Here is a 10,968-nt window from a genome sequence, read left to right as displayed (position 1 = left end):
GTGCGCCAGTTGTAAGAGTACGGAAAAACCTGTCAAGAAAGCTAGAACACTAACAGGGGGGTGTGAATTGAAATACTCCTTTCCTGCCCAGGAGACTTATCAACTTAGAGCCCTAAGCTGCTTTTCTCCAGAGAAAGGTGGCGGGGATAGCCCCCTGCTAACATCAGAAGAGCTGGTGAGAGGCACACTATAGCAAAGAGCAGGCAGGCAGGTTCTGGTTCGGGGTGGATGCTCGAGCAGGTCCAGGGAGTCCCTCGAGTCCTCATCCGCCTTGCCTGTCAGGTTTCCTCCGCGCGACCTTGTCATGGGTGGGATCTCCCATCTCCCGTGCTGGCTCCTGGCATCACTCCTCTGGGCCCCTCGCCCAACGGGGCAGAGGTGGCTGCGGGGCCCGTGCCTGCTGCCTGTGTGGATCCACACGGCGTTACCTCCTGGGTGGGGGTCTCGGGGGCACGGAACCCACCTGCGGCAGCTGACCCCAGGAAGACCGAGGCACTAGGCGAGGGGCCGTCTTCCTGGAGATGGGGACAGGCGTGGAGGTCTGCCACAAGCTGGCGCGTGCTGGACAGAAGCTGCTCTCCGAGGGCCTGGTGGAGGCCCGTCCTCACGGCCCCGCCCCGCAGGTGCAGCAGCTGGAGAGGAGCATTGGCCTGAAGGACCTGGCCATGGCCGACCTGGAGCAGAAGGTCCTCGAGATGGAGGCGTCCACCTTCGACGGCGTGTTCATCTGGAAGATCTCGGACTTCTCCAGGAAGCGCCAGGAAGCCGTGGCTGGCCGCACGCCCGCCATCTTCTCCCCAGGTGCTCTTCTGGGCCTTCCCGCCCCCACGCCCAGGCTGGGCTCTGCTGCAGGCCTGCTCCCTGCTCCTCACCCTCCGTACTCTTACACGTCCACCCCCACTGCGTCCACTGCTCAGCCCTCCGCTCCTCGCTGGACGGGAGGCTCGTCCAGACCGGGGGTGGCTGACCTTGGCCCTCTGCCCAGAGCCCTGTGAGCTGCATGTTGACCCAGCCCAAGCCCCCCGACCGGCAGCAGGGCCAGCAGGGCTCATGCTCAGGCCCCATTTCTGAGCGCTCTGTGTCTGTCTGTGCCAGTGGCTGACCCCTCCTCGAGCCCGGGCTGGGTGGCAGGCGCTGTGGGGAGGCCGCGCGGCTGGCCCGGCTCACCCCCCTCCCCCACAGCCTTCTACACCAGCAGGTACGGCTACAAGATGTGCCTGCGCGCCTACCTCAACGGGGATGGCACGGGTCGCGGCACCCACCTGTCTCTCTTCTTCGTGCTGATGCGTGGCCCGCACGACGCCCTCCTGCGCTGGCCCTTCAACCAGAAGGTGCGTGGAGGGCTGCCTCAGGGCTTGTGTGCCAGGGCGGCGGGCTGCTGGGTTGAGCCAGGGATCCAGGTCTGGGTCTAGGTCAAGATGGAAGTGAGGGGACGCACAGCCCCGTGTCCCTCGCGGAGGATGTGGCGTCCCCGAGCGCGGGGCGGGGTCGTGTTTCTTCCCAGGGAGCGCTGCTCCTGGGCCGGGGCAGCTGGGAGCTCCTGCTGGGAAAACGCCCCTGAGACAAGTGTTCTCAGAGAGAAGCCCCACGGCCCGCAGGCCACGCGCCGGCACCAGCCTCGGGCCTCTGTCAGTGGATGGGCCGGGCCGGGCACAGACGGACAAAGCCCAGCCGACCGCAGAGCCGTGACCCCATCGCCCCCGGGCGGTCTCCTCCCAGGTGACCCTGATGCTGCTGGATCAGAACAGCCGGGAGCACGTGATCGATGCCTTCAGGCCCGACGTGACCTCGTCCTCCTTCCAGAGGCCGGTCACCGACATGAACATTGCCAGCGGCTGCCCGCTCTTCTGCCCTGTCTCTAAGATGGAGGCCAAGAACTCCTACGTGCGTGACGACGCCATCTTCATCAAGGCCATCGTGGACCTGACCGGGCTCTAGCCGCCTCTCGCGCAGCGTGGCCCTGTGCTGGCTGCGCGCCTGCTGAGCTCAGTCCTGAAGAGCCCGTCCTGAGTGGGGCCGGGCTGTGGGCTGTGTGTCCCTGGCGGGTGTGCTCCACAGGCCTGGAGCCCTCAGCCTGCAGCAGGGCGGCCGCAAGGAGCCCAGGAGAGGAGGGTCGGCCTTGGGCCTGGCTGCCGCTCGGAGGAGAGCCCTGCTGGGCCAGGCTGACAGGCTGCACGCGGGGGGTGCCCTGTGTCCCCTGCCCTGCAGGGGGTGGGGGGGCCCAGCCCTGCCGAGAGACACGTCAACTTCCCCGCCCGTGCGGGGAGGTGTTGGCAAACTCTCAGCTCTCTGTGCTCAGGCTGTCCTGGCTCCGGCCCTGGGGGCAGTGACCCTGAGTGCCTGTGGCTCCCGGACACCGTGGACCTCAGGGAAGTCGGCTGTTCTCCTGGGAGACTGCTTGCTGGGCGGCTTCCCTCCCTCAGGTCTCACCAGGGGCTGCGTGGAGAGCGGGGCCCCAGGCCTGGAAAGTGCCAGTGGCTTTGTCTTCAGTGGGGGCCTGATGTGCAGTCGCCCCAGGAGCAGCCCTCACCCGCCCTGGGGGTCCCCTTGACAGCGGCAGAGCCCGGGCAGCCTGAGCACGGGATGCAGCTGGTGGGCCCTGTCGGGGCCTCAGCCCTGGGGCCTCCGGCTGGGCGCAGGTCCTGGCCGCTGGCTGTCCACACCCGCCTGTGCTCGTGACCGCGCCTGGGAGACTCGAGGGCCAGGTCCTCAGAGACCCCGTGACATGCGGGACGGGGAGGCTCCCTCAGCACCGCCGCTCTCACTGCTCTGGTTGAGACATTAAACAGCAGCAAAGCACGGAGAGTTACCAACTCCGTGCCCAGAGTTAACCACGTACACGTTTTGAATTACGTATTTTAATTAAAAAGAGGCGTTGCAGAAAAGCGGAGTCCTGCTTCCTCCCCCTCGCGCCGCCTCGGCTAGCCGAGGCGCTGCCCTCACCGACCCGGGCCCTCTGCTGTGTGTGTAATTTCCGTCTCTATGTGGGGTCGCCCACGTGTGAGACGTGTGCCCCGCGTCCCCCATGGGGCCTCGTCCTCTGCCCCAGGGTGGAGAGCCTGGCGTGCTGAGCACGGCGGGGTGTGAACACCAGCCCCCCCGTCTGTTGCCTCCCCACTCTGCTCCCACAGACACACACCTGCCCGCGTCCGTCTCGAGGGCTGGCATGGCGTCCCTGCTGCCCTGCGTCCCGCCCAGTCCTGCGCACAGGCTTGCAGCTTCGGCAGGACCCCTCCTGGCTGGAGGAAGTGCCTAGAGTCCCGTACCTGTTGGTGCTGCTGCGGTCGGCGAGGGGCACGTCCTGCATGTGCCAGATCCATGGCTGATGGTCCTCATGAGTTGAATTGTGTTCCCCCAAAGCTACAAAGTGCTGTTTCTAGGTACTTCTTAGAATGTGACCTCGTTTGGAACGACAGCCTTTACAGAGAGAAGTTAAAGGGAGGCGCTAGGCTGGGTGCAACCCAGCACGCCCGGAGCCTGTGGAAAGCAGAGGGGAGCGCAGGCTCGGGGTGTGCGCTGTGTCCGGAGCCCCGAAGACAGCAGGCAAGCCCAGGAAGAGCCCGGGAGGGCGCCTCCCCAGGAGCGGCCCTGCCAGCCGCGTGAGTTCCGACCTGAGCCTCCAGGACTCGGAGAGAATCAGTTCTCCATTTTCAACTTCCCGGTGTGCGACTCCGTCTGGGCCGCATAGGAAGCCACCGGGGAGGGCTCGGCTGTGTCTCCACGGCCTCTGCCGACTGGCTTCGCCTTTCGCTGAGAGAGGAGCACTGGCCTCTGCGGCGGTCACTTCTGACGTGTCTCTTTCTGCCGCGTGTGTTTTGAGGCCCTGCTGTTCGCTGCACACGTGTGTGGGACAGCTCTGTCTGCTCGATGGGCCGGCTGCCTCGTCAGGCGGCGGCGCTGGCCGCTCCCTGGTCAGTCACCACACACGCTTGGAGGACTCAGGAGAGGGTTTCCTGTTGCTGCCGCCTCCTGCTCACGGCGTGTCCTGTCGGGAGAGCACCTCCACCAGGCCCAACAGAGCGGGGCCTTCCCACTGCAGACCGAGTTCCGGGCTGTCCCCCTTTGCCCAGCACTCGGAAGATTGGCTGCTTCTGGGCCTCCTTGGTGGGCCAGCAGCTAGGGCTCCGGGCTTTCATCGCCACGGCCCGAGTTCAATCCCCGGTTGGAAGTGGAGGTCCCGCAAGCCAAGGCGTGCCCACCCAGAGTGCTGCTTGCTGCGGCCCTGGGTCTCTGGGAGGGCCGCATGGCCCCATGCGCCGTCCCCTGGGCAAGCTGCGTCTCCTCTCTGCCGTCAGCGTCCTGTCTTCACTCTCACCTCTGATTACTTGTGTCCAGGGGTGTGTGCTGTCCCCGAGTCCTGCTCAGCTTCTTCAACCTGTAGGTTTGTATCTTCCACCAAATCTGCGGACGTTGTCAGCCGCTGCTACTTTGAACCGCTTCCTTCTGCCCACAGCCCTCAGACCCACACTCGCCCTCACCTGCTCTCCTCTCCGCCCTCTGTCCTCAGTCACGTTCACCGGCTCTCCTCTGACTTCATCCTGCTGTTGAGTCTGTCTAGTGAGTTTGTTTCTTTGCTGAGACGTATCTGCCCTAACGTCTGTGGCACGGCGCGTGATGCTCACTTAGGTGTCTCAGCAGCCGCCACAGCCCTGTCTGCTCATGTGGATACGCTCGGCACCTCCGGGCATCTCTTTCCCCCAGATGTAGGTGGCTGGCACCTCCGGGTGTCTTTCCCCCGGTTCTGGGTGGCTGGCACCTCCGGGCGTCTCTCCCCGGCTCTGGGTGGCTGGCACCTCCGGGCGTCTCTCTCCCTGGTTCTGGGTGGCTGGCACCTCCGGGCGTCTCTCTCCCGGTTCTGGGTGCTTGGCACCTCCGGGCATTTCTCTCCCCAGCTCTGGGCGGCTGGCACCTCCGGGCGTCTCTCCCCGGCTCTGGGCGGCTGGCACCTCTGGGCGTCTCTCCCCGGCTCTGGGGGGCTGGCACCTCTGGGCATCTCCAAGCATCTCTCCCAGCTCTGGGGGCTGCTGTGCATTAGACTCGACGTGGACGTCATCTGGTCTGGGTCTGGTTAGGCTCAGGCTCATGGCCCCACCGCAACCTGTGGGCTGGATCCCACGTCTGCTGTCCCCCCCCCAAGCCCTCCTCTCTCGATGGGCCACGTGTGCACCCCCAGCCCTGGGCGGGGATGCAGACCCTCCTCTCTGGACAGGCCCCCTGTGTGAGCACCCCCAGCCCTGGGCGGGAACGCAGACCCTCCTCTCTGAACAGGCCCCCTGTGTGTGCTCCACCAGCCCTGGGTGGGGACGCAGGCACTGCTCTGTGAGCTCACCAGGCCTTGGGTCAGATCCTCGGGAGCAGCCCCACAGTCGAGGGGCTCCTGGGCCTCACAAGCCCTGCATGGGCTGTTTCTCAAGCCGCTCCCTCTGGCCTGGTTGCCGGCACCCCGTCTGGCCCCCAATCTGAAACCTGGCGCCTGTGGCCTGGCCGTCAGGCCTCTCCTCAGGCACCGCACCTGGGCCCACAGAGCCCTCAGAGGTCGCCCCACCTCTCAGCACTCAGTCCGCTTCATGAGCCCCTTTCCCGCCCCTCGGTGGGCTGGCGGCCATGCTGCAGGCCGGGCAATCGAAGGTGGGCACTGGGGAGAGGTGCGGTCCTGAGGCCCAGCTGCCCCGGTCCCGTCTTCAGAGCCTTGGGCGATGGGCCCACCGTGCTCTGCCCGGGAGGGGCGGGGCCTTGAGCTGCTCCCTACTGAGCTTGGAGGCTCGAGTGGGGGTCCTGCCCTCCATCAGACCTCTGCTCGCACCCTGGGGCCCGTCTCCTCTGCAGAGCCACTCCCAGGCGCCCCTGTTCCTGTTCTGGCGGGTTTCTGCTTCTCTGCTGTCGTCTGATTCCGCAGCAGCGGGGCCAGGCCCAGCCTCCTTTCTCTGTGCGAAGCATTCAGCCCAGTCGCTGTCCCTCTCCCGTCAGCTCCCTTTTAAATGTCAGTTTCTGCCTGTTCTCAATTCCTGCTCTGCTGCTTCTGCTTTACAGGTTTTGTATCTCCTTGACGGCTTTCAATTAAACATATACCCTATTTCATCTTGTAGCTCCTCTGGACCAGTAGCGTCCATGGGGTTTGCTGGCTCCTGCCTGCGGCTCCAGGGCAGTGCACCCTGGCTCCGCTGCTGTTGGGGCCCCTCCTGTGTTCTCACGGGTCCAGCGGTTTGCAGACAAATCAAGGGATGTGATTTGTGAGCGCCCCTGCTTCCGACGCGGTCCTGGGGTCTGTCCTTGGGGAGCCGCTGTGCTGCTGGCTGGCTCCTCCAGGCACATTGCCCTTTGGTCTGAAGTCCTCCTAGGCTAGCTTACCTGTGTGCGCCTGGCCCTGCCTGGCCCGTCTCCCTGCGGCCGGCTCTACTGTGACCCCGCAGGCGACTGGGCTGGCCCCTGCTCACCACTGCCTCTGGCTGGAAGGATGTGAGGTCCCCTAGGGCCTGTCCACGCCTTTCTCGACCATCGTGTTGAGGTGCCGTGTGTGGGGCCGACCGCAGTCCAGCACCGCTGCTCCCTGCGGGGCTGCTCAGCAGGCCTGCCGCCACGTCAGGGCCCCCACCCCAAGCGCCCCCAGATGACACAAGGGCCGGGCGAGCCCTGGGAAGGGCCGGGGCCACCCCTGCCCCTCTGCTGTGGCCAGCCACGTGCCAGGCGCCACAGGGCTCTGCCGCTGCCCCAGCCAAGGCCCCCTTGAGGACTCCAAGCCCTGAGCCGGTAGCTCCACAGGCGCCCAGGCAAGCAGAGCTCCGGTTCCCCAGCCGGCTGGCCCACCCGCCTGCCGTCAGACTCCTCCTGTGTCCCCTGCTGGCAGGGAGCGGGCACACAGTGGACCTGTTCAGGAGTTGGTGCCAGGGGCCTTGTTTAGACACGGTGGGGGGCTATAGCTGGGGACGCGAACTTGAGTCCCCGCTGGCCGGCTCAGGGCAGCTCCAGCATGTGGCCTGGGGCCCCCTACCCTATCCAGCAAGCACACCAAGGGCCCGAGTAGATGCCACACCCCTCCCTGCACAGAGACTGGTCAGCGCTGTGCTCCTGCAAACTGTTTATTCAGACCCTGAACAGGTGAGCAGTGACATGCAGGTCCCCTGGGCTCATGACAGCCTGACCTGCCTTGCAGCCCTGATGCTGGGCAGCTCCCAGAGGAGGGAGCCCCGGCTCCCTGGGCAAGGCTAGGCCATGAACAGTGCCAGGCCCCACAGGGGCTGCCAGGAGACACGTGGTGCTGACGGGCCCAGGGCCCGGGCCCAGGGGAAAGGGAGGGGTGAGGTGCGGGGGACCCAGTGTTCTGTGCACCCCGGGCCAGTCAGAGGTGACCCTGGCTGCCCGGCGCTGAGCGGCACAGCTGTGGGAGGCGCTGTGTGTGTGCGGGCATGGTGGGGGCCAGGCCGCGCTCCCTGCGGCCTCCCGGCCCCCTTCCTAAGGCATTCCTGTGGCGAGCTGCTCTGCCCCTGTGCGGTCTGGGCGGCGCTCAGCCCTGGGAAAGGGCCCCGGGCGTGCTTGGCAGGCCCAGCGGCTCAGCGCTTCTGGCTGGTGAACCAGGAGAAGAAGGGGCGTGGGCGCGGGCGCGGGGCCTGGAGGACGCGCACGGTGCGCGGCGAGCGCCAGGCTTTGATGGTGGCGTCGTCGCTGGCCGTCAGCAGGAGCTCTTGCTCCTGGGGGCTGAAGACCACCGAGTTGACCACATCCTCGTGCCGCAGCTTGGCCAGGCAGATATTGTAGTGGCGGTCCCAGATGTAGCCGTGGCGGTCCTCGGCCCCACTGGCGAGCGGACAGTGCGGTGAGCCCCGCCCCGCCCCCGACACTGCCCCTGCCCCGCCCCGCCCCGGCATCACCCCGCCACCTGGCCACGAAGTCCCTGCTGACGTCCAGGAAGATGAAGAAGCACTCGTCGTTGGGCGTGTAGGCGCGGTGCGCGCGCAGAGCCCGCTTCACCTCCCGCATGGTCTTGAGATCGAAAACCAGCAGGTCGATCTCCTCGGCGATGGGTGGCGGCTGCATGGGGTCGGCCACCACCGAGCCGCTGGGCCAGGCGCGGCTGTTCACGTACAGGTACCTGCGCCGGCACGCAGCTCAGTGTGAGCCCACGGAGCGCCGCCCGCCCCCGAAGCGCCCACAGAGGCCCACCTGTTGTCAGGGGACAGGCCCATGCCGATGATGTGTCCATGCACGTCGATGACGTGGTCCAGCGCATCGAAGAAGGCGTCGGAGCCCCGGCCCTCGCCCAGCACGGGCCCGGCTGTGGTCATCTGGTGCGGTAGGATCTGCTTGATGCCTGCAGGAGGGCGGGGGTGGGGGCGGCGCCTCGGTGCCTGGCAGTTCCCAGACAGCCGGGGTGCTGCCTGCCCTGCACCCCCAGATCTGAACGTTGCCTGCCCAGGGGTGAGTGGGGAGCAGTGCTGGACTAGAGCGTGCCCCCCACCCCCACCCCAGACAAGAGGAGGAACGGACTTTGCCTACAGACGGACCCGCCCCAGGCCCCTCACCGATCTGGTGTGGCGAGTAGGTGAGGCAGCCGGTGGTGAAGATGAGGAGCTTGCTCCCGGCGGCGGCCCTGCCCTGCTCGGGGGGCTTGGTGTGGCCCTGGGCCAGCAGCTCGGCCACCTTAGTCTCCAGCTTGCTCTCCGGCAGCGGCGGCTGTGCCCGGCCCTCCAGGAGCCCGTCCAGGAGGCGCCGCAGGCCCTTGGCGCGGGCCGGGCCCGGGTCGCTCTCCTCGTCCTCGCCGTCGCCGCCCAGGTCGAAGACGCGGCTGGAGTCTGTGCCGGGGGCGCCGGCGTCCAGCAGGAGGTCGGGGTTGTCGAAGCGGCTGCAGTCGGCCACCATGACGGTGCGGATGGTGCTGGCGTTGAGGTTCTGGATCTTGAAGAGCCGCTTCACCACGTTCACGTTCTCCGACTCCACGTCCTGGGGGCGGGAGTGCGGAGGTAGGCAAGGGCTGCGGGAGGCCGCGGCGGCCACAGGGCCCCCCCCGCACGAACCTGGAAGGCGTTGTTGAGCCAGAGCACCGAGCAGGACGTGATGTCCCCGATGCGGTGCAGGTTTCCCGAGATCAAGCTGGTGTCCGTGAGCCAGCAGCCGAACACGTCGTAGGGCTTGTTTCGAACCCGGGATAGCAGAGCGAAGGTGTCTGAGGGGAGCACCAGGAAGGGGCGGGCGGGGGCTGGAGGGGTGGGGCGCAGGTGTCTGGGCGGAGGGTGGGGCGGTAGGGGCAGGGCGGGCGGGGGCTGCAGGGGCGGGGCGTTAGGGGCGGGGCGGTCGGGCCGCCCGCCCCCAGCCCTCTCTCACCTAGGCTGATGACCGCGATCTCTCCTGAGGAGGAGCTGTGGGGCCCCAGGAACACCCCGGACGCCAGCAGCAGCGAGTCGTCCTGGTTAAACTGGGAGAACTGGGCGTAGCTCCAGTTGTAGGGCCGCATGTCCGCGCTGTGCAGCAGCGAGATGGTCAGGTCGTTGTTCCAAATCTGCGCGGGGGGCGCCCAGCAGGCACGCCTGGTGAGCCCGCTCTCGGGGCCCCTCCTGGCCGGCGCCCGGAAACTGCCGTCGGGTGGGGTCCCTCGTCTCTGGCCTTCAGACCACCCGAGGCCTGTGAGTGCGTGGGGCTCCGGCCTGCTCTGGCGCAGCTGCGCACAGGGCCCTCTGCTCGTCTGTAGGCAGTCAGGGCCGCCCGGCCCCGGCCTCCCAGCCCGGGTGGCCGTCCAGGTTCCGACCCTCTCCGGGGGCCACTGTCAGCCCTAACCTCCGCCCGGGGCCACCGCCCTCACCTTCACCGTGCAGTCCTTGGAGCAGGAAGCAAACTGGTAGCCCGAGTGGGAGAAGCTGAGGTGCAGCACCTGGTCGGTGTGCTGCCGGAGCGTCTGCACCTCCACGCAGGGCACCGCGTCATAGAGGCGGCGGAACTCCTCGAACCAGGACGTGGCCGCTGTGGGGAGGGTCATGCTGGGGCCGCGGGCCTCGGAGCCCGGGCCCTGGCAGCCGGGGGCCGCCCTGCCCACCCTCTGGCCCCACTCCCAGGCCCAGTGCTGGGAGGCCCAGCCCGGCCGTCCCCAGCCAGCTGAGGGCCGGTGCTGACCTGGGTGCCGGGGCACATCTCGGGCCACCTGGAAGTAGCGGTAAAACTGCTCCCTCCACAGGAACTCGTCCCTGGACACGGCCTGCCACTGGCGGCACACCAGCCCGGCGGCCAGCACGTCGGCCGGGCCCAGGCTCAGGAAGATCTGGTAAACCAGGCTGTCTGGAAGCAGGGGTGAGCCCCCCTCGTCCATCGTGACATTCTGCCCAGGCGGCCCTGAAACACACACACAGCCCCCTTAGCTGCCAGTGGGACCAGGGAGGACACTGGCCCCCAGGCCCAAGGAGAGGCACGGGAGCCCGGGGCTGAGCGGAGCCGAGCCAGCCCAGCGGGTGCTCCTGCTCCACCAACTGCCCTGCTGGGCATTCCACTGGACTGAGCATGTGCGGAGGGCCGGCTGGCACTGCCTGCACAGCCAAGGAGCCAAGAGCTTCCCCAAGCCCCCCTAGACAGCCGTGCTCCTCGGACCCTGCACTCTGAGGTCCCGCAAGGCCCAGCGATTCCCTGAACACGCTGCTTCCCGGCCTGGTCCAGCTGGAGCTGGAGTTGCCATGGGCTCGGGGGACCGTCACCCCAAAAGTTCCTCTCCTCAGGAGGACAGGCTTTCTGGGTGGGGCCCTCTGACTTCCCCCTCACAGGGGCCCGGGGAGACATTGGTTGCCAGAGCTGGTGACCGCTCCGAGGCCCAGAAAGGAAGGGTCGGTGACCCCTGCACACCATCTCTGACCTTGCTGCCCCAGGCTTCGGAGCGGTCAGCATGGGATAGAGGTCCTTCCCAGGAGAGACTCCGGGCCGGCGGGACGAGGGCCGGCGCGGCCGCCCGTCCCAGACGCCGCCAGGAGCACCAACCGGCCCTGACCTCTGCCCTCT

At 67.3% G+C, this 10,968-nt stretch overlaps 2 protein-coding genes across 2 annotated transcripts; one reads left to right on the top strand and one right to left on the bottom strand.

The window, feature by feature from the left end:
* Nucleotides 1-430: 430 nt before the first annotated feature.
* On the top strand, nt 431-2,885 carry LOC120860780 (TNF receptor-associated factor 2-like). Its single transcript, XM_040236496.1, has 3 exons — nt 431-801; nt 1,183-1,331; nt 1,720-2,885. The coding sequence occupies exons 1-3, from the start codon at nt 522-524 to the stop codon at nt 1,936-1,938; spliced, it is 648 nt and encodes a 215-aa protein (XP_040092430.1). The 5' UTR covers nt 431-521; the 3' UTR covers nt 1,939-2,885.
* Nucleotides 2,886-7,056: 4,171 nt separating this feature from the next.
* LOC120860779 (F-box/WD repeat-containing protein 5) lies at nt 7,057-10,968 on the bottom strand. The gene is made up of 9 exons (XM_040236495.1): nt 10,826-10,968; nt 10,099-10,314; nt 9,791-9,948; nt 9,316-9,490; nt 9,009-9,157; nt 8,517-8,934; nt 8,158-8,305; nt 7,874-8,086; nt 7,057-7,791 (listed from the first exon to the last, which is right to left on the bottom strand). Exons 2-9 carry the CDS (start codon nt 10,289-10,291, stop codon nt 7,548-7,550), a joined length of 1,698 nt encoding a protein of 565 aa, XP_040092429.1. The 5' UTR covers nt 10,292-10,314; nt 10,826-10,968; the 3' UTR covers nt 7,057-7,547.

The sequence above is a fragment of the Oryx dammah genome, unplaced genomic scaffold (genome assembly GCF_014754425.2).
Source record: "Oryx dammah isolate SB20612 unplaced genomic scaffold, SCBI_Odam_1.1 HiC_scaffold_11200, whole genome shotgun sequence".
Classification (NCBI taxonomy): Eukaryota; Metazoa; Chordata; class Mammalia; order Artiodactyla; family Bovidae; genus Oryx; species Oryx dammah.
The sequence above is the reverse complement of the archived record's forward strand: the minus strand, read 5'-3'. Positions and strand labels throughout refer to the sequence as shown.

Coding starts and splice junctions, on each gene's coding strand:
- LOC120860780 (XM_040236496.1), top strand. CDS start 522: ATGGGGACAGGCGTGGAGGTCTGCCACAAGCTGGCGCGTGCTGGACAG. Junction 802..1,182: donor GCCCGCCATCTTCTCCCCAG/GTGCTCTTCTGG, acceptor CCTCCCCCACAG/CCTTCTACACCAGCAGGTAC. Junction 1,332..1,719: donor GCTGGCCCTTCAACCAGAAG/GTGCGTGGAGGG, acceptor GTCTCCTCCCAG/GTGACCCTGATGCTGCTGGA.
- LOC120860779 (XM_040236495.1), bottom strand. CDS start 10,291: ATGGACGAGGGGGGCTCACCCCTGCTTCCAGACAGCCTGGTTTACCAG. Junction 9,949..10,098: donor AGATGTGCCCCGGCACCCAG/GTCAGCACCGGC, acceptor CCCTCCCCACAG/CGGCCACGTCCTGGTTCGAG. Junction 8,935..9,008: donor GGCTCAACAACGCCTTCCAG/GTTCGTGCGGGG, acceptor TCCCGCCCCCAG/GACGTGGAGTCGGAGAACGT.